General features: G+C 43.0%; 1 protein-coding gene across 3 annotated transcripts in view; it reads left to right on the forward strand.

Moving 5' to 3' along the window:
• The window catches only part of MYRIP (myosin VIIA and Rab interacting protein), a 221,827-nt gene extending 208,771 nt beyond the window's left edge, over nt 1-13,056 (forward strand). For all 3 annotated transcript variants that reach the window (XM_060309021.2, XM_030846205.3, XM_060309020.2), the window contains exons 13-17: nt 88-249; nt 5,131-5,235; nt 5,348-5,408; nt 6,799-6,917; nt 10,906-13,056. In XM_060309021.2, the coding sequence (XP_060165004.1) occupies nt 88-249; nt 5,131-5,235; nt 5,348-5,408; nt 6,799-6,917; nt 10,906-10,938 (480 nt within the window). In that variant the 3' untranslated portion in view covers nt 10,939-13,056. The remainder of the gene's footprint in view (nt 1-87; nt 250-5,130; nt 5,236-5,347; nt 5,409-6,798; nt 6,918-10,905) is intronic.
• Nucleotides 13,057-26,296: the final 13,240 nt, after the last annotated feature.

The following is a 26,296-nucleotide window of genomic DNA, read 5'->3' on the forward strand; positions in this document are numbered from 1 at the left end:
ACTCCCCTGAATTATGGCATCCCCTGAAGGGGCCCCACCAGTCCTGGGTCCACAGACCTGAGCTCAAAGGCCATGCCTCCTCTATAGGTGTACCTGGCGGCAGGTACCGTGTATGGACTTGAAGGCCAGCTGAGTGAGCTAGAGGATGCTGCCCGCTGCATCCACAGTGGCACTGATGAGACTGAACTGGCAGATCTGGAGGACCAAGTAGCCACGGCAGCAGCCCGGGTCCACCATGCTGAGATCCAGGTAAGAACTCTCCTCTCTGCCTAGATGGAGAACTACCAGGCAAAAGGAGAGGGCACCCCATCTTACAAAAGAATCATTTCAAAGCCTTTATATCTATCAGTTCCTGCTACCTCCAGCAGACTTTTCGTGGGCATGGTCCTTCCAGGTGGATTCCACCAAAGCCTCCTTTTTTAAAGTGCAGGCTTCCTCTCCCCAAATTATGACCTTCATAATATATCTCTTTAAAACCTATGCCATTTTCCTCTTTGACAAATTCCCTGACCCTTGCTATAGAGGTTCCCATTCCATCCCAAGACCACCCTTCCCTAACCTTTATCACACTGTTTTTTTAAAAAAATATTTATTTGGTTGTGCTACGTCTTACTTGCCGCAGGTGGGCTCCTCAGTTATGGCATGCGAACTCTCAGTTGCGGCATGCATGTGGGATCTAGTTCCCCGACCAGGGATCGAACCCCAGCCCCCTGCATTGGGAGCGCGGAGTCTTACCCCCTGCGCCACCAGGGAAGTCCCATCACACTGTTGATTACCTATTTAATGCCAGGTTTCCCCACGATAGACTAAAAGTTCCTTGAGGACAGGACTCTAGCTATCTAGCTTAACACAATAACTCCAGTGCCTAGCATAACACCTCACACAGGTTTGGGCCTCAATAAAAATGAGATGAATAAATAAATGAAAAACGAAGTGTAGATTTCTCAGACCAATATTTTTCATGATTTAGATATGGCTGTTTTAGAACTAATTACTATATTATCTATAACTTTCTGAAGATGCTTGTTTGCAGTTTTCATGGATATTCTCTTGGCCTCTGACTCTGGATCAAAATGGACTGTGGACTAAGTAACTGATTCTCAAACTGGGGTCCATGGACATATACATACTCAGGGACCCATGAGAAATGCTGGTCTCTGCAGCATAAGCTCACTGTAGACCCCTGGTTCACTGCTATTTCTGTAGACCCTGCATCTTAAAACTGCATCCTCTGGAGAACGGGGATCAATTGAAACCATCTCTGGATAGAGAAGATGACAGTTTTGGGAGATAATTTTTTTTATAAGTTTATTTATTTATTGGGCCTTTGTTGCTAGGCGCGGGCTTCCTCTAGTTGCAGCGAGGGGCTACTCTTCGTTGCGGTACGTGGGCTTCTCATTGAGGTGGCTTCTCTTGTCACGAGTATGGGCTCTAGGCACGTGGGCTTCAGTAGTTGTGGTGCACAGGCTCAGTAGTTGTGGCTCGTGGGCTCTAGAGCACAGGCTCAGTAGTTGTGGCACACAGGCTTAGTTGCTCCGCGGCATGTGGGATCTTCCCGGACCAGGGCTTGAACCTGGGTCCCCTGCATTGGCAGGCAGATTCCTAACCACTGCACCACCAGGGAAGTCTGATAATTATTTTTTAAATAAATATTTTTATCTTAAAGAATCAAAAATCACAACAGCTGCTCATATCATTCAGCACTCTTGAGAATGGGAGGGAACCAGTTCTATGCTAGGAATGGCCCAGGAATGGTCTCATCACAGATGGCCCTGTTGACTGTTTATTACCAGCAAGCATGGCTGAAGAGCAACTCTCCTCAAAAATCATTTCCGGGCTTCCCTGGTGGCGCAGTGGTTGAGAGTCCACCTGCCGATGCAGGGGATGCGGGTTCGTGTCCCAGTCCGGGAAGATCCCACATGCCGCGGAGCGGCTGGGCCCGTGAGCCATGGCCGCTGAGCCTGCGCGTCCGGAGCCAACGGGAGAGGCCACAACAGTGAGAGGCCCACGTACCGCAACCAAAAAAAAAAAAAAAAAAATCATTTCCCACAAATGCCACTCAACATTTAATCAATTTATAGTTAATGTTATATGAAATAGAATCAAATCATTTGTTTTCTGGGGGTATATTTTGCAGCAAATACTTCTTGAATGGTTTAGCAGGAAGTAATATTGTTTATGGGTGTTTGGGAGGGTTTTATTGGATAATTAGTTATTCATGTTTCCAAATTTTTCTAGGCTTAAATTATTGGAGTCATGTTTTATGGCAGAAAATCCTGGAGTCCAAAATGTCCATTTTCCATGTGTTTGAATGTGCCTATTAATTTTTCATTCGTTGTTAAATATTATAATAATGTCATTAATAATACCTAATATTCAGTGAGTCTTACTGTGGGCCAGGAGTTGGGCTTAACCCTTGAACTCATTATTGTATTTAATCCTTTCAGCATCCCCATGAGGTGGCTATTGTTATTCTTCCCTTTTTATATCTGGAGAAAAGGAGGCTCAGAATGGTTAAACTGAAGTCAAATAGCTAAAAAGTGATGAAGCCAGGATTTTAAACCTAAGTCTTTCTGGCCTCAGAGCCCAAATTCTTCACCAGTCTGTGCTGTGTGGTTTCCTGAAAAATGTGCTTGTCCTGCCCTCAGGTATATATCCACTTGCATAAGAGTCCTTACTTTGCATGGGAGGTTGTCAACCTTGCCATCATCTTTATGGCTCTTTTCAATGTGGGAACCTTTATTAGCGTGGAGACTCTCCTTGTCCTACAGTTGCTGCCACAGAAGGAAGATTAATTCCTTGTTATCTGTTCTTGTCCAAAGCAGAGTCTCACAGAAGATGTCACAGAGGGTATCCTGCAGGATGGTAGGAGGGTCCCACTGGAGGGTAGATGTGCTGAATTGAGTTCTTAGATTAGGTCAGATTCTAGGGTTGCTTTCACCTTGGAGTTAACCTTTGGGACTCCAAGGTGAAAGCAACCCTAGAATCTGACCTAATCTGACAGGATTGCCTGGTGCTGAAGCCAACTGCAGGATGATGCACGGGCAGCGTGCTAAGGATGCTGTCCACTGCGTCCTGAAGGGTCATCTCTGTGGGCATTCCTGGGGAAGGTCTCTCTTAACTCTAAATATCAAGAAAAGCTATTCTTCTGAGTACTTGGTCTTTATCTTGTGGACACAGAGTCGTAAAATGATCTTTTTGCTTTGGCTCCCAGGAAACCCAGAGCAGAATTGGTCATCCCCTTCTAGCAAGTGTAAGGGTCACTGGATATGCAGTCTTAGGAATTAAGGGAACACAGTGTAAGGGTCACTGGATATGCAGTCTTAGGAATTAATGGAACACAGATACAACGTGATAGATGGATGGATGGATAGATAGAGAGACAGATAAACAAAATGTAGGCAATATCAGCCCTCAGCAGTCTCCTTTCCTCTTTCTGCATCCTTTGCCCTGTGGACTAAAACTGGAAAAATTAACCCTTCTTATTCTAGAGCCTGGCAGTCAGCAAATCAGGAGGTCAGCAACTTGCTCTCCCACTGACCTGTCTCCCAGGGCCCTCTGAGCAAAGCCCTCCATCAAAACTGCTTCCAGGAAAGAATGTGGGCATCTAACCCACATCAGTTGCAAATGACTGATAAAAGTTTATGCAATTTACTGGTCTATAAACCAAAGGAACGCCGTTCTCAGTGTGAAATTTGAGGAATGAGAATAGGAAGGCATCTGGGGGCTAGGAAGGGACAGGGGCTGCACAGTGGCCCCTTCTGGGGGCTGGCTGCTGGGCAGCTTGGATTCTTTCACCAGCTGCCACAGTCTTGGCCTTTATCTGCCTCCTCCTCCTTATCTGAGTAAGATTGCCGCTCCTCCGGGATAGGGGAAGCATCTCCCATATTTGCTGACCTTTCAGACCTTCTCTCTGCACTTCCTATAGCAGCTATCCCAAAGGGCTTTGTCCAAAGAAGCCCTCAGTAAACGGCAGCAGAATCAGAATTCGTCTTGTGCAGCACAAAATAGCTTAGGGACAGGGGAGGCAATGGAGACGTCAGGGCGGAGGCACACACATTGGCAGCAGGGCCCACTTTCAGGTTTCCTGTCTGATTCCCCAGCAACACTCAGGCTGTGCCATCTCAGCAGGATGGCTGTGATCCCAGCCTCCTCCCTCGACTCTGCCAGCCTCCTCCAGTGTCCCCCATGCCAGGTCTTGGCAAGGCCTCTGAGAAGGGGGCAACGTGGCAAGATCATGAGCAGTAGCATTAATGCTGAGCTCTGCTGTGAGATGTTGGGTGTGTCACTCATCCCTCTAAGCCACAGTTTCCTCATCTGTAAAACCAAGAGAATGGTACCCATGTCACAGGATTATGAATGAAGCATGAGTGAGTTCATGTGTTTAAAGCACTCAGCATGGCAACGGCACATAGTAATGCCCTTTCCTAAGAGGAGGGACCGTGTTGTCTTCACCCCTGGGGACATGGATGGACCGGGGTTCTTTCTGGGTGCTGAGTGGGCTCTTGTTCTCTATATCTACGTTAAGACATTGTTGGAAAAAAATATGAGTTCCTTCTGACCTACTGATGTTATAGTAAAGGAAACTGATGCCCAGAGAGAGGAGGGAGTTTCTCAAGGCCACTTGGCCTCTTAATAGAGGAAATGGACTTGAACCAGGGGCTGCTGGGCTTCCCTCCTAAGACCTGGTGCTGTGGTTTTGGATTCAGGGAGTCACGGAAGAAGGAAGCAGGACCTATAAATCATACTTGCTTTTCAAAGCTCACATCGTGTTGTCTCCCTGGGAAGCCTTCCCTCACCCCCACCCCCACCCCTATGCTGAGCCAGATGGCCCCGGGCCATCATGCCCATCGTGCCCTGGGCTTCCGTTTATCCCTAGGGGACCTCTGACAGGGGTGACATACTCTAGAGCTAACAACTGGAAAATTAAATTTACAAAGAAAGGCCTGTGGTTTATTTTCTCACTACAGTACTAAATAGAGAAGTGCTTGGTGGAAGCTGAATGAGTGAATGAATGAATGAGCATATATCAAAGCAGATTTGTTCTTTATAGAGTCATAATACTTTTAACAAAGATTCTTCCCCTCCTGGGCTTTCTCCCTACTGATTCTGCCTTTCTGTTGCATTAAGATTTCTGATATTGAGAGCCGGATTTCAGCCCTGACCATTGCAGGATTAAACATAGCACCCTGTGGGCGCCTCACAAGAAAACGAGATCAGAAGCAAAGGAACCAGGTGCGTTTGTCCCTCACTCCCTCTGCTGGAATATTGCACGACCTGGAAAATGTAGAAGATAAAACATCTCCAGCTTTGCGAAGGTGTACTGATTCCTGTGTTCTGTTTATAGGTACAAACCATAGACACATCAAGGCAGCAGAGGAGGAAACTCCCTGCTCCACCGGTGAAAGGTATGCTTAAATCAAACCACAGAGCCACCAAAGCATTAAGCCTGACTCACTCACTCAGAGTAACTCAGAGATCTGAGTTTGAGGACCAGATCTAATGGGGTGTTCTCACCCAGAATTGCCCTTGTGGAGAGTCTATCTTGACTTGAATTCCTCCAAGAGGCAGACCCTGGGACAAAGATGTGATTTGGGAGGTAATTCCAAGAAACACTGATAAGGGAAGAAAAAAAAGATTCAGGGAAGGAAATTAAGCCAATATAATGTACTTTAATTAGTAGTTTGCTGCTTTGGGCAAATGAGGCTAACCCCTGCTCAGGACTTCTGGGAGACGGTATCAACCGCACCTCAGAGTTTTCATCTCAAAGAATAGGAAGATGAGATATTTCAACTCTCGTCTTTGCTTGAAGGTTATTTCTGGTGGGGGCATTAACTCCCTGGTACTTCGGACCCACCCCATCATTCATGGGCCAAGAGAGACTGGTGATGCCTGTAGTAGGATGCTGTCACAGTGGGCTGGAATGGTGACTGTCAGGGAGATGTGGGAAGGACACCAAAAGCATCTAACAAACAGCTCAACCTAGAGGAATTCCAGCAATGCCAGTCCTATCACCCTTATCTACTGGACATTTTCAACAATTTCCCTAGATTCAGAAGCCACAGAATGATGATGCCAAACTAGAAATTTAGACCTGCAAATTAGACGAGTAGAAAGTCAGAAGATATATGTTTGAGTCCTGGTTCCACCATTCATTGTTCAACAAATGTTTACTCAGTGCCTACTTTGTATTCCCCAGAGCCCTAAACAGTTAAAATATATTACAGATCCACGATCCCTTACTTGAAACTCTTGGGTCAATATATGTTTCAGAATTATTTGGACTTTAGAAAGGTAATATGGTACATGTACTGTGTATTTCATGACAGCCCGCTCCCATGGTGTCTGGAGTAGTGTCTGATAAACACATTAATATCCCTGCAGCAAAGCGTGACAACGTTCATGCTCCATGAGAGGGACAAGGACTTGAAATGGCCACTTATTAGTTTAAGTCAGGTTTTGCCATCAGGCAATTTTGACTCCAAAGTTGTAAAGATTTGCTGTTTTTAGAGCCTTTTATATTTCAGAATTGCAAATAAGAGTTTGTAGACTGTATTGGATTATCTCCAAGCTACCTGTGCCTAGAAAGCCACCAATGATGCCTTGATTTATTTGGTCCACCAATAAATAAATAAATAAATAAATAAACAGAACAAAAAGTTTCCACAGTCAGACCTATGGACCAGAATGAGATGCCAGTCTAGAACAAAAATCTGGGTAATCTGGACACCTGGTCTTTCTTCCTTAACCATCAGTCCAGCTTCTGGATAATACTTATTCCTATGTGTTTCCTTTTAGCTGAAAAAATTGAGGCATCTTCAGCGACCACCATTAAAACATTTAACCGCAACTTCATTCTCCAAGACTCCTCGACAAACAGGACTAAAGAAAGGAAAAGCACTACCAAGGATTTGATAGTAAGTCATCTCTATCTTAATGACAATTACTGTCACTGTTGATGGCACCTCCATTCTGTAGCCCTTCTTTCTGTAGGTCCCCAGTCAGAGCCCCAAGAAGCATCCTTCCTGCATGGTCTCATGGCCTGTTGGTTGGGTGGTGGGGGTCCTTATATTGCTAACCTCTTGGGTATGTGGATACATCCTGTCAATTATATCTCCAGCTCCTTGTATGAACCAGATTTAATATAAGAGAAATAAAAATATGTAGACAGAAATATAAGGTCTGATTGAGGTATAAGAGTTTTTATTCTGTTTTTGATTCATATTCACTCTTCCTTAAATTTCTTCTAAGCCATTAATTACTTGTGTTTCAGAAAAAATGTCAGCAGCTGCCCAAAAATGCGGCAAAGGAAGGGACAGTGGATAATTTGCATAAACCTGGAGATCATATAAGAGGGCTAAGGGATTATTACCCTAACACCAACATATGCTTCAGAATTTTGCAAATGCTTGATGCTGCTTATATGGGAGGTGAAGACCCAGCTAAACTGCCTCAGTGATACCAGTTATGCAGAGGGGGCAAACAATGGCTGGGTGACAAGATTGAAGCAACGAAAGGCAAAACTTATTCTGTTGCCTTTTATGCATCACCTGTCACTCCCTTCCCATTCCTCCCCCTCATGTCCCTGTGTCACGAGCACAGAAGCACCAGATAATGGCATAATGGTGGGCATGCCCTTTTGAATTACAAGTTACTGCATCTCTTAGGTACCATATGGCAACAGTGCTGCCCACTGCCTTTGCTTCATTGGCCAGCCGTTACGCCTGACCTTTCAAAGTCCAATTACCTGGCTCCTGGCTGTTACTTCAAAGAGCTAAAAAGAAGCATTATCACACTGAAAAGGCAGACCACTAGGGCCAGGGAAGGAGTCTGTTATAAATAAGATAGTTAAAAATAAATTACCTTAAGGGAAAGTGGAGGGTGGGGGGGAGGGATAAATTAGGAGTTTGGGATTAATTAATATATATAAAATAGATAACCAACAAAGACCTACTATATAGCACAGGGAAATATACTCAATATTTTGTTAACAACCTATAAGGGAAAAGAATCTGAAAAAGAATATATGTGTGTGTGTGTGTGTGTGTATGTGTGTGTGTGTGTGTGTATGTATCTGAATCACTTTGCTGTACACCTGAAACTAACACAACATTGTAAATCAACTATACGTCAACAAAAATTTTAAAAATAAAAAAATTTTAAAGGATAAAGCTCCAGATACCCCTCTCTTAAAAAATAAAATAAAATAATAAATAAATTACCTTCCGTAGATGTAGAACATAGATCAGTGGTTGCCAGGGACTCTGGGGAGGGAGAATAGGAAGAAATGCTTAATGGGTAAGAGGTTTTACTTTAGAGTGATGGTATGTTTTGAAACTTGATAGAGGTGGTGGTTGCGCAACATTGTGAATGTACTAAATGCCACTGAATTGTTCATTTTTAAATGGTTAATTTTATGTTTTGTAAATTTCACCTCAATAAATTATTTCTTAAATAAATTAACTTTAAATAACACTGAGAGGTTAAAAATGAAAGAATAGACAACATTCTATGCTAAATAAATGCAAACAAAAAAGAAAAGGCAAGAATACTACTTTCAAACAAAGTAGAATTCAAGGCAAGAAGCACACAGTAGAAACAGGGAGGGAGGATGTTTTAGATACTGATAAAATAAAGTAAATCATGAGACTTTCTTGAATCGGCAAAACAATAGAGCAATGCAATCTAATGTGCCATGGCTGATGACTTTAAAATTCCCTTATCAGCCCTTGGAAGCCCAGTACACCAGAAATAAATACAAATTAGATAATTTGAATAGTGTAATTATTAAGCTTTAATTAAGAGGGACTTCCCTGATGGTCCACTGGTAAAGAATCCACCTTATGAAATAATGGAAATGTTCTATATCTGCAGTGCCCAATATGGTAGCCACCAGCCAGAAGTGGCTACTGAGCTTTTGAAATGTGGCTACTGCCTTGGAGGAACTGATTTTTAAATTTTATTTAATTTTAATTAATCTAGGGCTTCCCTGGTAGCGCAGTGGTTAAGAATCTGCCTGCCAATGCAGGGGACACGGGTTCGAGCCCGAGTCTGGGAAGATCCCACATGCTGCGGAGCAGCTAAGCCTGTGAGCCACAACTACTGAGCCTGCGCTCTAGAGCCCACGAGCCACAACTACTGAGCCGTGTACCACAACTACTGAAGCCCACGTGCCTAGAGCCCGTGCTCCACAATAAGAGAAGCCACCGCAATAAGAAGGCTGTGCATCCCAACAAAGAGTAGCCCCTGCTCGCCACAACTAGAGAAAGCCTGCACGCAGGAACGAAGACCCAATGCAGCCAAAAATAAAATATAAATAAATTTTTAAAAAATTAATCTAAATGTAAACAGCCACTTGTGGCTAGTGTCTACCATATTGGATAAAGCAAATCTAGAAAATTAGAACAAAAGTTAAAATAGTCAGAAACCCTACTCAGAAGTTTTAAAGCATGTGCACCCACATACACAAGTATACACATACACACACACAACGTGCACATCTCATACATATTTCCAAGTAACTATTGGATTAAAGAAAAAAGCTAATCCACAGAGCATTACAAAATGAAGACATTACATATATCAAAACAAATGGGATACATACCGAACCACACTGAGTCAAATTCACAGTATTAAATCTTTTCTTCATTATTAAAGAAGGAAGAAGCAAAACAAGTGAACTAGACTTTGAATTTCAGACATCAAAGATAAATGCATAAACCAATTAAAACCAAAAAGCTATAGAAATGATCATAAATCCAAGAGCTTATTCTTTGGAAAAATAGAGAAATTTTTGTTAGCCAATTCAAGAAAAAAAACCCAAGAAATAAAAAAATAAGAGATGTGAATTTTTTATTTAAATATACAATGTGATGTAAATCTATGCTAATAAATTTTAAAGTCTTAGTTCTATTAAAATCAGAATAAATCAGAATATCAGTAAAAACTGACTTAAATAAAATTTTAAAATTTATTAAAACTTCAAAAAAGCTGCTCTGGCCAAAAGGTTTTGCTGATTAATTTTTATGAGCTAATTCTCATGCAATATGAAATATTCCAGAGGATTAAAAAATTTCAAAACTAAAAGATTCAAGTTGTAAAACTGTTAAAACCCCAACAGCTAAAGGGCTGACAGGGCTGGTAAGTATGTACACATCTTACACACACAGGCACAAACAGACGCATACAAACCACAAACCAATAGTACTTCTTCAGAGAGATGAGGCATGCTAAATAAAAATCAGCAAACTCAATGCAGCAGTACATTAAATAATAAATTACCAGGTAAATTTTACAGGAATCCACCAATACCTTTAATATTGAGAAACTGATTAATAAATCCGACCAACAGTTCATTTCTTTCCAAATTAATTTATAGTTTAATGCAATTCTCATAAAATTCTCAGTGGGATTTTCTTGGAACTAAAGTTCATGTAAGAATAAATCAGAAAGAATAGACAAGAGCTGCAAAATTAAAGTGATTTTCCTGCCAGATTTTAAAACCAATTAAAAGTTGTACAGAAACTGATGATTAATGAAATGGAATAGAAAGCTCAGAAATAGATACAGGCACATATGAAAATGTGTTATATGACTTTTTAAGCATTAGGAACCAGTAGAGGAGGTATAGATTATTTTTTTTAAAAACTCTGCTTGGGAAATTAGCCAACGGGATGCAGTGGGAAGGGAATCAATTTGCCTTATTCCATACACCAAAATGAATTTCAGATGGATTAAGAAGTACATGTAAGAAATGCATCACTTTTTGAATACTGTGAAATATTTCACCGGTCAATGGGCATGAATACCTTTTACAACATAAAAAAAGCAGCAGACGTTGTTGTTAATGGCCTCTCCTCACTTTCACCAAGTGGCTGATTGCATCTGCTCATTTTCTCCCCTCAGGAGCCCACCCTGGAGTCTGCTGTGAGGTATTAGCACCATGGAACTCCACTGCCAGTGACCCACTGCCTCCGGCCGTACACGACAGTGCCTTGACCCAACAGCCATCGAATACTGTACGGATTTCCACCTGAGGAGAGGGCGTGGGGAGGCCACAGTGCACCCCTGCACAGGGCTGTCCTGATGCCTCAGCCAGAAAGCAGACCCAGACTTCAGCATCAAGGTCTTGCCTACTCTCTGCCTTAGGCTCCCAGGAGAATCCAAGACAGAAAACCAAGACGCTGGCTTCCAACAGTAGAGCTCCAGTTCAAAAGATGCATCTTTTCCCTGTTTGCTTTGCTACTGCGTGTTGTCTTTAAGACCTTTTTTTTTTTCCTTTTTTAATCCCTTTGAATCAACTAGTATTACATGTCAACAATTTATCCCAAAATATATTGTTGGGGTCGGGGGATAGTGGAGTGAAGGGTATTAACATTTAACTCATCAGTTCTTATTAATCTCTCACAAGCATCTTTGTCCTACAAATGCTAAGGAGAAAAGTGAAAACCCCTGTAGTGAGCACTAGGGGCTGTCTAACTTGGGGAGCCCTCAACTCTCAAGGTGTCCCTCCAGCCACCTCCTTCCTGCTGGCTCCTAGCCCACCACACCACCAGTTCCTCCCATTGCTTTGCAGTCACAAGCCACAGGACCGAAAGCTCTGACTCACCCATGCTGGCCCACATCTATCTGAAACAATGTCTCATCGAGAATTCAGGGTTCTTCCTTGGACTCGCTGAGAGTTTCCTCGCTCTGAAGGGGGGAGAGGCTTGCAAAAGCCCACCACTGGCTTAACTTTAGCACTCTGTCTAGAATCAATAAGGTGTGGTTTAGCACTGACTGCATCTAAATGAGGTTTAGGTAACTGGATTATTGCAGGATATAGCCACACAAGGAAACGCCGTCCTCCAAAATTTATTTCCCAATAAATATTCAGCAGAAGTAGTAAAATGACCTTAAAGATAAAAATGGTTAAGACCTGAGAAAACTTGCATGTCTGAATAAAGCAAGGACAAATTGAATTCAACAGACGCAAGAGCTGACACTAACTCCACGTGTGTGGTAGCACATGCATGACTATTTACAGTGTATTTATAAAAGCAAATGGAACTGGAATTTCACTCAATTAATTAAGCATTAGCAACTTTTAAAAAATTTGCTCCTGATAAATTCTGAATCTGAGGAAGAAGGCAAAACATGGGAGGCAAGGGAATAGCATGACTGACGTATATTAAGTGACTGCTCTGAAGGAGGCAATGTTATTCTCATTTTAATCCTAATAGCAACCCTATTCAGTAGGTATCCCCACTTTTCAGATTTGGAGACTGAGGGCCAGAGTGATTAATTTGCCAAAGTCAGACCTTTAAGCTAATTATAACTCGAATGCCTGACAAAGCCTCATTCTGTGTTGTTTTCCACTTCTACTATCTTTTGCTGCTGTGCACATTTCCAGACCTGACTTGCGGCTGAAATGTGTGTTATGATCCATTCCTGATGGGGGTCTACCTATCTTCTGGTAATACTCCTTGCTGATGCTGTGTATGTGTTATCCAACAGAAATGACTCCTTTGAAATAAAGTAAATCTTTGGCTTTTTGTTCTGTTGGTGTTACTAAAAGCAAACAAATACAAAATTTAAAAACACAACAAAAAGATCTGAGTTCCAAATAGAGCGTTTTCTTTAAGAGGCATGAAAAGCAACTATTGTTGTGTTACAGTGTTAAAATACTCAGTTTTCTTTGACAAAAATGTGTACTGTGTAAGCCTTGCAAAAAAACAAAAAGAAGAAGAAGCCTGCTCTATGGCATTTGAATTTTTATAAAGGTTTCCTTGTGCCAAATAAGTGCAAAGATTTAATTTACTATTAAAATCCATAAGCATATGTTATAGTTCCAGATGAATTATTTTGTCATCAAGTGACTTTGATCTTCAGTGTCAATATTTATATTTAGATTAATTTTTATAAATGAAAATATTTTAATGGTTTGAGAAAATGAGGCCAATAGGACCATATCTTTGATGACTTCTGAAAGTATGCTTGCCTTCATGTTATATGCACATTGCCAAGAATTACTGTCAAGACAAATGATAAAGAAGTAAAAGTCATTTACGGAAATAATGTCTGTGGGTGTGTGTGTTTTTATTTTGTTTGTTTTTGTTTTTGGTTAGAGAAGAGTGGGAGTGAAGAAGCGGTAGTCATTGGAGGGGCCAAGATTCAAAGCCATGGTTACCCCACACCCCATGTTCATTCCGGTTACACCACTCGCCTCTCCATTGCTTGTTCTACTGAGAACAGAATTTCCCAGGGCCACCTCCACTAAGTGGTCACTCAGGTAACACTAGCAGTTCTCAAAGCAGGGAGGAGGGGCAGTGTGATTTTGTGCCTCAGGGGACATTGTTGCAACTTGGTGGGGGCAGGGCATGCATATAGTGGATAGCGGCCAGGGATGCTGTTAAACATTCTACAGTGAGCAGGACAGCCCCCCACAGCAAAAGAGTTATCCAACTCAAAATGTCAGTGGTGCCAAGTTTGAGAACCCTGGGTGAGACCCTGGAGGGAAGCCTGGACATCAGTGGAAAAGCCCCTGCCCACCTCTGCAGGGACCACATAGCTGAGTGGCAAGCAAGGCAGCGACTCTCCCAGAGTCTTGCACAGGCTCAGAGGCAGTTGTTGGTCCTCTGAGGCTGGTCTGCCCAGACACTGGCCCCTGCCATCCCCAAATGGGACTAAGAACCAACCACTAAGCTGAAATGAATGAGGGAGTAAAAATATGAATAGAAGCCAAGAGCAGCAACACGGACAGACCTAGAGATTATCATACTAAGTGAAGTCAGAAAGACAAATATCATAAGGTATTACTTATATATGGAACCTAAAACAATGATACAAATTAACTTACTTAAAAAACAGAAACAGACTCACAGACATAGAAAACAAATTTATGGTTCCTGAAGGGGAAAGTGGGGAGGGATAAATTAGGAGTTTGGGATTAACAGATACACACCACTATATATAAAATCGATAAAGAACAAGAATTTACTGTATAATACAGGGAACTATATTCAATATCTTGTAATAACCTATAATGGAAAAGAATCTGAAGCTGTACACCTGAAAGTAACACAATATTGCAAGTCAACTATAGTTTAAAAAAAGAAGAAGAGGAAGAAGGAGGAGAAGAAGAAGGGAAAGAAGGGGAAGAAGGGGAGGAGGGGGAGGAAGAGGAGGAGGAGGAGGAAGAAGACGAAGAAGAAGAAGAAGGAGAAAGAGAAGGAGAAGGAAAAGGAGAAGAAGAAGAAGAAGGAGAAGGAGAAGGAAAAGGAGAAGAAGAAGAAGAAGGAGAAGGAGAAGGAGAAGAAGTAGAAGGAGGAGGAGGAGAAGGAAGAAGACGAAGAAGAAGAAGAAGGAGAAAGAGAAGGAGAAGGAAAAGGAGAAGAAGAAGAAGAAGGAGAAGGAGAAGGAAAAGGAGAAGAAGAAGAAGAAGGAGAAGGAGAAGGAGAAGAAGTAGAAGGAGAAGGAGGAGAAGGAGAAAAAGCCAAGAGCCTCCTCTGCCTGATAGGCTAATGCAGTAATACTCAAGCTTGAGTGGGCATCAAAATCCCCTGCAAAAACACAGATCATGGGATAAATCCAGTCATCTCCGTCCTCAGTTTACCTCTGTCTACACTACCATTAATGTGCCTGGCACAATAACGTTTGCTAAACATTCATAACAAACAAGCTAACACTTAGGTTGGTGGGGCATTTCAGATGGGGCTGGCTGGGAGAACAACACTAGGAGACCCTCTGAGATCCTCTTCAGGCAACATTTCTGGACCAAGAATTCCTGACTTCTCTACCCACCCAACCCCCAGACCGTATTCCCATAGGACAGCAAGACATGGAAGACAGCCAAGAGGGTCCAGCCACACTCCAGTTACCCGAGCATTCAGTCTCCCTAACCCAGAAGCCCAAAAACCTTGTATTGAGCAGCCAATCTGCATCAACACTCCGAGTATTCAAGAGAACTGGTTTGGGTCAACAATTTGAGTGTCAAGAGTGATGGGCAGCTACACTCATAGAAAGTTTACAGCTCTTCTTGCTTCTGGGGTAAATAGGAACAGAGTAAAGACAGTATTTTCCCCTAAGAAATAGGTGCTTGATTTGCCATGACAAAAAAAAAAAAAAAAAAGTGACCCAATATTCACAGCATTTGAAGGCTGCCAGGAAACACTAGGCTCTACTCTCTGATATTCCACACACCAGCTCTGTGGCTTATCACCTCATCTGTAAAATGGGGTTAAAATATATTCCTCATGGTGTTGTTAAAACGTTCATTGAGGTAACACATGAGAAAACTCTCAGCAGAATGTTTGATAACTATGGGTCCTCAATACTGGTTTCCTCCTTTTTCTCTTGGAATAAGAAAATCATTCGAATATAAGCACCATGATTTATTTTGCCGAATGCTGTGCCTCAATTTTTGTACTCATAGTAGAAGAGATTATTGTGCTGCAAATATTCACTCCCTTAACCCCCTAACTCTGGGTGGAGTACACTACCTCACCCCACTGACGTTGGGCTTGGCCATGTGACTTGCCCCATGGTTGGTGGAGCACACTTCTCTGTCTTCTGGCTGCTATTACAAAATATCAAAGACTGGGAAGTTTATAAACCACAAAAATTTATTTCTCACTGTTCTGGAGGCTGGGAGTCCAAGATCAGAGTGCCAGCACCGTCAGGTTGTGGTGGAAGCCTGTTGCAGACTTCTCACTGTGTCGCCACATGGCAAAGGATCTCTCTGGAGCCTCTTTTAAAAGTGCACTAATCCCAGTCATAAGGGTGGAGCCCTCCTGACCTAATCACCTCCCAAAGGCCTTGCCTCCTAATATCATCATTTTAGGGGTTAGGTTTCAAAGCATGAATTTTGAGGGGACACAAACATTCAGACCATAGCATTATCCAACCCTTGGTTTGGATCTGACCATGTAACTTGCTTTGGTTAATGAGATGTTAGAAAAAGAGCTACATAAGGGGCTTGAAATATATTTATGGAGTTGGGTTTGTCCACTTATATTTGCCGTTCACTATGAGCACAAGCCACAGGCAGCCCACTGGTCCAAGGAACAGACTCAGATCCAACCTACAGCCAAGCTGAGCTGAGCCCAGCAGAGATCATCAAAGCCACCCCAGCCAACCTGTAGACATGAGAGCAAGAATAAATCATTGTTCTTTTAAAACACTGAGTTTGGGAGTGGTTTATTATGCAGTAATAGCTAACTGATACACTACGTGAAAAATTAGTTTTATAACCTTAGATTAATCCTTGTGTTAGTGATGAAATGAAGATGAGTGAATATCAAAAGTAAAATCATGGGCTTCCCTGGTGGCGCAGTGGTTGAGAGTCCGCCTGCCGATGCAGGGGACACGAGTTCATGCCCCAGTCCGGGAAGATCCCACATGCCGCGGAGCGGCTGGGCCCGTGAGCCATGGCTGCTGAGCCTGCGTGTCCGGAGCCTGTGCTCCGCAACAGGAGAGGCCACAACAGTGAGAGGCCCTAGTACCGCGAAAAAAAAAAAAAAAAAAGTAAAATCACTTGCCAATATAAAAGATGTATAAGCAACTATTGAGCTACTTGCTTTGGACCTTCCATGATATATGAAACTTCTGTTACATTTTTTGGAAGGATCTCTCTCTCTCTCTCTCTCTCTCTCTCTCTCTCTCTCTCTCTGCGTGTGTGTGTGTGTGTGTGTGTGTGTGTGTGTGTGTGTGTTGATCTTTCACAAAGGGTCCTGTATTCATTGAAATTTTTAACAAAACTTTAAAGGACAGGAGGCATTTGGTGCGTTCCTTTAAAAATAACTTTCCAAATGACAGCCACTCTATTTTCTCCCAGGGGAAGTATTTCCCATAAAAAATTTGCATTTTACAGAACAGTTGGTTGCGTGAGCCTTCTGTCTCTGCGATTGAGTTATAATTATGATAAAGTGCAGGTAAATGGAGTTGCATTTTAAAGAGCTTTCAAGGGACTGGAAAACTTTAATATCCACTTCAAATATTGGAAACCTCAAAGAAGTTATTCAGAAGGATCCAGTTGGGTAGAATCAAGTCCCCAAATATAGAAATATGTTTTATATCAAAGTTATCATGTTTGATAAAGATGAAAGATTAAAGGCAGTGCTTCTCAAACTTTAATGTGCAAATTCTGATTCAGCAGGCCTGGTGGGGCCCATGATGCTTCCAGATGATGCTGATGTGCTGGTCATACTTTGAATAGCATGGTTCGATAGAGTCCCTCAGAGCGTCCCCTGCAGAATTGAGGTCCAGGTACCCACAGCAGTAACCTGTTCATTAGTGCTTCTTTTGTGATTTTTCTCCCTTCATTCTCTCACATTCTCCCTCCCTCAGCATGTACTCTGGAGGTCACCTCCCAAATGAACTACTCAACACAGAATCTCCTTTGGGGAAACCCCAAACTAAGACATCCCCTGCACTGCATGTACATGTTTGATTATCTTTCTCCTGCATTGACCTGAAAGCTTCTTGAGGAAGTGGGCTCCATTCATCCCATGCAGAGCCTGGCACAGAGCAGGTGCTTGAAAGAAATTTGGTTCACCTAGGCTGGCCATGGTGGTCCTAGCTTTAGACTATGGTTACCATGCCCAAGCGACTCAACTGAAGATGGTGCCCAACAGGCACCCACATGCCCATCCTGGGGTTTGAGGTGAGCATCCTCCCAACACTAAAGTGTATAGGAGGGATCTCAACACCAAGATGGAGAAGCAAAAGGCTCTCCCAAACCTCTACTTCACCCTCCCCTCTTTTCTAAAGACAGTGGAGCAACCCCAGGTGGCAGTGAACGGTCCAGGCACCTGCTGCCCAGAATCCAAAAGCACAAGCCCCTGTATCCACAGATACTCACGACCTGCAGGCCCCAGTGAGACACCAGTAACTTTGGCTTAGTTTAGCGAGTCTCTTAAAACACTGTCTCTAAGCTGTCCAAGAACTAACACAGAGTTCTTGGGTGCCATCACTCCTTCCTGCCATCACTGATAAGGCAGGGAAGATGCTGAGATGCTCACTTTTTTCACTGACTTCTTTGAACAAAACCCACGTGCTCAGCCGAGAACCATTTTTTCTCTGTGTGGATCTCTCTCCTTCATCCTTTGCCCATGAAAAGCCAGAACTTGGGGTACTCAAAGGTCAGAAGAGCAGTTTCCAAAGTGGGGTACAGACTACACAAGAGGTACAGAAGATGGTCCACTGAGGTCATGTGAAAGAACAATTAGTCCTTTCACTTATACTTATTTTTTATCTGGAAGTAAGATTTACCAATATTAAATATATGGATAGATGAAAGTACATGTGAGTAATTTATAAATGAATATGCATATTTTGGGGGTGCATTGTCAAACAGTTTTTACTGGTGGGATGTGTGGCCCAAAAAGTTTAAAGACCACCTACTAGTTAGAAAACCTCGTAAACTTCTGATGACTCAAATTCCCCCTCCAGCTAGTCCCCACCGTCACCCCTATCAGGGACAATGCTAACTCTCAAGATCAAACCCAGTGCTTAAAGGGCAGCTGCGAGAAGGGCAGAGGTGAGGAGGTTATCCAGAGAGACCCAATCTATTGGTTGAGCCCTGAAATGAGTGTTGATCCATCCCTTTAGGGAAAAGCTTTCTGTCAGTGTTGCCTGTTTCCCTTGCTCTCCTCCCCAGCACAGGGAGGAAATGTCTACTTACTACCCAGCTATCCTAACTGAACTTCTGAGAGACATCAAGTTATTGTTGCCTGGAAACAACCCAGTGGGCAGCCTTGAGGAGTGGGGATTTCCAATAAAGTTTCCTTGTGGCTCTTTGAAGTGGATAAAGTTAAATCTCTGCTTGTAGAGCCAGGTGAGCCAGGCTGTGAGCCAGGTGGACCAGGTAACAGCCCCCTCCTCTATCCAGCCTTGCCTTCCTTTGTATCATAGGGCCCAGAGCGAGCCAGCCAGGCAGGCACAGCAGTTTACAGACCCAGCAACCTAAGAGCCTCTGGGAAGTCTACTTGAGCAGGAAAAGTGCACCAAACACCCCCCACACTCCTGTCAACTCGTAAGATCTTCCATGACTCCAGGAGAGTCTGTCCTCTGCTGTCATCATAGCAAATCTGGGGAGTATGCCTTTGGCACCTCCCAGACAGTGCCACCAAGTTCACGGAGTTCTCAGCTTTGTACTTGCTCAGCGAGAGACAGGACTGGGGGCCTGGGGGCCTCAGACTGTGAGAGCTGCCTTCTCTTCCATGTACTGTGTATATCAAACAACAAGGGGCAGTGCTGGCCCAGGGCCAGGATATGCCCCAACCATGAGGTGCTAGGTGTCAAGGTGACAGGATGAAAAGTCACGTAATTGCTGTCCTCATTCACTGAACAATGTGGTAATTACTTAATTGAAGATGAAAGGACTATTTGCCGGCAGTGGTGGTGGTGTTTCCCATTTCACTTCTGTCTTCAACATGCCCTTTCTTTCTTCCCAGTAATGACAATAATTTGCACTTTCAAGACTGTCATTTCTGATTTATTCTTCCCTGCTATTTCATTCATTTCATGACAAACCAATGGGAAGTCAGAAAAAGATCTTCATCTTTAAAAGGAAAAGGCTGGACAAGTATTCTTTGCCCTGATAAATGCAGACCATGTGTCATGAATGCTCTACCACCGAAAACAGACTCTATGAATCAGTGCTTCCACCCTGTTTGTAATTTGGGTCTTTGTAGAACGATCCTGGTGATGAATGAGTTGCTGTCCTCAGTCTGGCAGAAGAGAGGTTCTTCTTTGTCTTTAAATGACACTGTTATTGTCTTTTCTGTGCCCAGTAGCCATTCTTCCTAGTGACCCTGGTCTGTTGAAATTTTGACTGTCTGTGGTACAACAGCTCTGCTGATGCCACTTGGCCAGTTGTCAGCTTGGTGCCCATTGATCATTGAACTGTCTAATGACAAAGGAGTAAGTCACCCAGCCTTGACTTGAAGCAGTTAGGATTCTGTTCCCCTTGCCCCCACTCTGTCTTTGATTGCAGGGGAAAGTGGGCGTCCTGGCTAATGCTAAAAAGACAGATCTAAATGTGGTTGGAAAGTCTGTTCCAGGCATCGTCAGAGCTGGGCTGTAACGGTGGATAATTCTGGACCATAGCTCCTGGTAGGGCCCCATCTACCCTCTGTGGGTCACAAACCATTAAAACTAGGAACTTTCTCAACTCTGCATTTTCCCACATTATATTCAGTCCTCTGGAATGCTTCCCTCTCTGACTTTGAAAACTCCTACCCATCCTTTAAGAAGGCTCAGTTCAAAAGTCATGTCCTCTCTGATGGTTCCTGATCCCTCCCCAGCCCAGGAGAATCCTAGTGTAGCCCAGATGGTTGGAGGTAAGAGTAGGATCCATGCCACAAAAAATCTACTTTCAAATCTACACTGCTTCAAACTGCTAATTCTATTTCCCTTAAAGCCCAAAGACTTTCCCAAAAGCCTGTGAATTTGTACTTATGGAGATCAACGGTTTTGTGTCCTTATTGCAGCCTCTGTTTTGTATTGCATCAATCCAGAAGGGAAGTTTAACCCTTTCACCATTTGCACTTAAAACAACAGCAACAACTAAGAGATCAACCAGCCCTGTAGTAGACCTCACTGAAGGGTTGATGGGCAGCAGGAGTTGGCAGAGGCTGGGAGTGGGGGAGAAGTCGGGGAGCAGGGGCATATAGCATATCACCTAGTAGCTGAAAATCTAATTTAGACCTTCCTGTTCCTCAAAAGTCTTTTTTCCAAACAACAGTGGGCTCCCCCCGCAGCACCAGTCTCCTCCTGTGCCCCGACTCCTCGTCTTTGACCTACAGAATGGCGTGGCCAACTCCTAGGGCCTCTCTGATGCCCTGACCCCACTGAAAACTCAGGGCATAAGTGTCCCACTTTCTGCCCCAATCACTTATCCAGAGACAGTTCTCTACCTGCTCAGAGCACTGGGACTCACTGTTAAGATATCATTCCCCACCTAGTTACATGATCCACTCCTTCATTTGTATATAGAGCATTTTGTGTGTTTCCCTATCTTCATCCCATTCATACAGATATATGTCATTTATGTGCATGTCTGGATTGATATGGTGCATTTTGTCTAATCCATGATTCGTGGTGAGACACTGAAAAGTTCAGAAGGGAAGTGACCTGAGCAGATTTGTGAGTTTATTTTTTTTAATAGCTCTGAATTTTTAGTGTAAGGAACATATTGTATCAGGGCAAAGAGACTGTAGATAGACAAATTAGGAGACTTCCTATAGAGTCCAGGAAGAAATCAAGACAGCTTAGATTAGGACAGTGAGGAAGGAGAATTTTGTTGGATCCAGAAGACATTTTGGAGGCAAAAATGGGATTTGGGAATTGGTTGGATATGGATAGTGAAAAAGATTGAAGTGCGAAGGATGCACGCAGACCTCTGGCTGGTTCTATTCATTGAGCTGGGGGCTGGGGAAGGAAGACTCCTTTTTGGATATGTTTGATTTGAGATGTTGGTCAAGTGGAGAGGTCTGGGAGGTGGGTGGATCCACAACTGTAGAGATCAGGCTGAAGTTAAAGATCAGAAAGCTGTTAGGACCTGGATGGAGCTAGAAGCTGTGCCTACGGATGGCATCACTGATGGAGCTTATAAAATAGGATAAGGACCGAGGGCCCTGGCCCTGTAGAACTGGACTGGCAGAGGGAAGAGCAGTCAGAAAGGTAGAAGGAAAATCAGGAGAGAATGATGTCTCAGGAAACAAGGAAGTTTAAAAAGGAAGTGAATGAGTGGCTACTGAGCAGTCAAGTAGTATAAAGACTGGAAGACATCAGGGCTCTGATTTCATGACCGGATTGCACTAACCAATATAGAAATGGAAGCACAATGTTGAGCAGAATCTCGATAAAAGGATCAAGTTGGGTCACATTGAGTTTAAGGTGCTTCTGAGACATCCTGATGGAGATAACCACGTGAAGATTATAAACACACATTCACTCACTGAATTCACTGAATTCAGCAACATGTCTTAGTGTCTAGGCTTTGCCAGGCTGGTACCCAGCACAAGATAGGCTGGGCGGGTTGGAAGGGCGGGGGTCAAAGATCTGTGTTGAGCATCTCAAATCCACGAGTCTGGCTCGTTCTCTGTTCTTTCCTGTTCCTTCACGGCTCCTTCATGGTGCCTTTTGTTCCTTTATTTTGACTGAATGACACATTTGGGATTTGGAAAATGTGTTCCTGCTGCAAAAGAACTTGGATTCCCTATGATCTTGAGCATCTGTATTACACCCTGAAGCTCTGAACTGTGTGGGTGGAAAGGATACTCAGAGTTCCCTGGGGTGCTTTTTAAGAATACACATGCCGGGACTTCCCTGGTGCGCAGTGGTTAAGAAGCCGCCTGCCAATGCAGGGGACACGGGTTCGAGCCCTGGTCCGGGAAGATCTCACATGCCTCAGAGCAACTAAGCCCATGCGCCACAACTACTGAAGCCCGCGCTCCTAGAGCCCGTGCTCCACAACAAGAGAAGCCACCGTAATGAGAAGCCCGCGCACCACAACGAAGAGTAGCCCCTGCTTGCCGCAACTAGAGAAAGCCTGCGTGCAGCAACAAAGACCCAATGCAGCCAAAAACAAATAAATTTATTTTAAAAAAAAGAAAGAATACACACGCCATATATCTGGAGAAAACTCTAATTCGAAAAGATACACGCACCCCAATGTTCACAGCAGTGCTATTCACCATAGGTAAGACATGGAAGCAACGTAAATGTCCATCGACAGATGAATGAGTAAAGAAAATGTGGTACGTATATACAATGAAACATTACTCAGCCATTAAAAAAGAATGAAATAATGCCAGTTGTGGCAACATGGATGGACCTAGACATTATCACACTAAGTGAAGTAAGTCAGGCAGAGAAAGAAATATCATATGATATCACTCACATGTGGAATCTAAAAAAAAATGATACAAATGAGCTTACTCACAAAACAGAAAGAGACTCACAGACATAGAAAACAAAATTAGGGGATTTCCCTGGTGGTGCAGTGGTTAAGAATCCGCCTGCCAATGAAGGGGACACGGGTTTGAGCCCTGGTCCGGGAAGATCCCACGTGCCGCAGAGCAACGAAGCCTGTGCACCACAACTACTGAAGCCCACATGCCTAGAGCCCACGAGCCACAACTACTGTAGGCTTCGCACCCTAGAGCCCGTGCTCCACAACAAGAGAAGCCACCGCAATGAGAAGCCCGTACACCACAATGGAGAGTAGCCCCTGCTCGCCACAACTAGAGAAAGCCAGCGCAGCAACAAAGACCCGATGCAGCCAAAAAATTAATTAATTATTTTTTAAAATTAATTAATTAATTATTTTAAAACAAAATTATGGTTACCAAAGGGGAAAGGGGGGAGGTATAAATTAGGAGTATGGGATTAATAGATACACCCTTGTATATATAAAATAGATAACCAACAAGGACCTACTGTATAGCACAGGGAACTATACTCAATATCTTGTAATCATATATAAGGGGAAAAATCTGAAAAAGAATATATATATGTATATATATATATATATATATGTATAACTGAATCACTTTGCTGTACACCTGAAACTAACACAACATTGTAAATCAACTATACCTCAATTTAAAAAATTTTTTAAGGAATACACATGCCAACCCCCATCCCCCTTACAAAATCCTAACATTTCACACAATTCTACTCCCTAATCACCTCCCCACCCTTGCCCAAGACACTAGTGATGCTGAAAGTAGGTGTTCCTGAGTTGGAAGGTGACTCAGAGACCAAGCAGAAAGAGTGGAGAGGAGCGAAGAAAGGAGTGGCAAGGTCCCCAGGTTTCCTGCCAAGGCTGCTGGGTCAGTGGCAGCTCCATTAGCGGAAACAGTGAGAACAGATTTGGGCATTAGAAGTACTTTCTCTTGCTCTGAAGTTTGCTCAAACTTTCGCTTGAACTGATTTTGCAATCTCCACATTTTGTAATTAGCTACTGTGAAAGACATCTAAAATGATCATTCTGAGTAACTAAGAGAGGTCCTTCATGGACTGCTTGTACCATTTCCTCCACTATTTGTAACTTAGCATTCTGGCTGTACAGCCTGGTGACTGAGTTTATGGCTAATAATTTCTAATATTTTCACAACATCCTAGCTCATGCATGAAGACAAATCTCATCCCATCTGTTTTTTCTGCTAATGGGTCAGTGATGTCCCCACAGCTAAATTATAGCAATTATATAGAAAATAACATGTTTACTTTGAAAAGCCAGATTTGGTTTTCGTGGCTGGGTAGTTTTGACAGATGCACAACTGTTTCTAAGAGGGTGAAGGTCTTTACTCTTTTACGTCTGTAAGAAAAAACCACATGGAATCCCTTTCTGCAGTTACCGTAAAAAATGCTATTGAGGATATTGTCCATTATATTGCCTGGGGTCCTTTATTTTGGAATTATACTCCAAGAAGCAATGACATTGCCCTCCAAACTCACTGCTATTACTGACAGCTCTGCAAATTTTCATGTTTCTGTGGAAAAGTATTATTATTAAAGATGCCTAATATTCAAAGGGGATTGAGGTGAGCTGAACTCAAGAGTAGATTTTCTTTTATTTAATCTGTTTTCTCACTCTCTCTCTATGTCCTACCCATTTCTCAAAGCTGAATGGCTTTATTTACATAATTCTCCATGTTTGTTTCCCTTCCTCAAAGATGCTTTTGATGCAAAATAACTTCCTCTCCATGTTTATTTTTCTTTAGCACAAGGGGAATTCTAATGCATTTCCTTTTTGCCAGTAGCTCATGATAACCAGTGTAACCCAAGTGGAAGAGATCTGAGACCCTACCTGGTGTCATGGATATTTGGAAATAGCTGCCTCCTCTACTTCAGCGCTATCCCCCTCATCCTGACACCATGATGCCACTGAATGCAGCTGTGGGGTTGCCTGTCCACTGGGCTCAACTGTCCTCTGCTGGTGACCACCACTCATAACCCAGCCTTTGGGAGGCACACTTCCTTCCCTTTGCTTCCAACACACCACCTCCTGATTTTTCCTCTTATCTTAACAAACACGTAGGCACAGTTTGAGCAGAGAAGGAGTCACTATTTCCAACTCCTTTGGAAATAGTGTGACCAATGATATGGAAGAAAACCAAGAGAGGGTGATGTCATAGAAGCCAAGAGAAGAAAGGAGCAGTTCACTTCATCAAATGCTGCAGAGAGGACCAAGTCAGATGGAAACAGTGAGATGGCATTGGGTTGGCAATATGGAAGTCAAGCACACTTGGGCACGGATGGTCTCAGCATAACAGTGGATGTGGAAGCCTGTTTGGAGGGGTTAAGGAGAGATGAGTCATGAGCAAGTGGAGAGAGTGATGATAGACAACTCTTTGGAAGAGTAGAGAAATGGGTCCTGGCAAGAAAAGAATATAAGTCAAAGGGATTTTTGTTTTTGTCCTTTTAAGATGGAAGATTCCAGAGAATATTTGCATCCTGGTGGAACTAATTCTCTCTATATAGAGATATTATAAATGCAAGAGGGAGAGGGGGATACTTCCAGGAGAAACATCTCTGAAAGGGCAAAAGAGGAAAGCAGGGATACTTATCCATGGTAACAAGCTGGCAAGGCAGAGAGCAGAGGTACAAACACAGTGAGATTTGGAGATTTGGTGACTGGATGATGTTTGTTTCCATCTGATTGCTTCTATATTCTTAGTAAAATATGAACAAGGTCATCAGCTGAGAAGGAACACAGGGGATGGAATTTGGGTTTGAGAAGAGAGAAGATGTATGAAATCATCATTGTACAGAGTGAGAAGAAGAAAAACATCCTAGGAAGTGCAGTAAGAAGTGTGGCGCTGACTGCCCATTTGGGATTTGTGGTCCAGAATTTTAAATGAGGCCAAGGTAAATAGAAATATTGCCTGGAAAGCACTTAGCCCTGACCTGGTACATAGTGCACACCCAATAAATGCAAGCTATTACTATTTTGACACATGAATATTTCTTCTTTTCTTTGCTTAGATGAGATACAATCCTGTCAAAAGAAAGAAGGGAGGAAGGGAGGGAGGAAAGAAGGAACTGAATCTTGGGTTACATTGTTTTACCAGTATTGCAAACCCATTAAATAAAGAAAATGTTTCCAATAAAGAAAGGTGATTAAACTCAAAAGTCTTGAAAATGTAGACCCAACGGCCCAAGAAACTGACAAAACATGAAGAGCATGAGGCTGTTACCAGAGCTTTGTCCAGTCCTGTGACATAAGGACATCATCGTTCTGGGATTACCTACCATAGTAGGCAAACTATGATATGGGCATATTGAATGTAAAAAAAAATAACTG

This window comes from Globicephala melas, chromosome 11 (genome assembly GCF_963455315.2).
Source record: "Globicephala melas chromosome 11, mGloMel1.2, whole genome shotgun sequence".
Classification (NCBI taxonomy): domain Eukaryota; kingdom Metazoa; phylum Chordata; class Mammalia; order Artiodactyla; family Delphinidae; genus Globicephala; species Globicephala melas.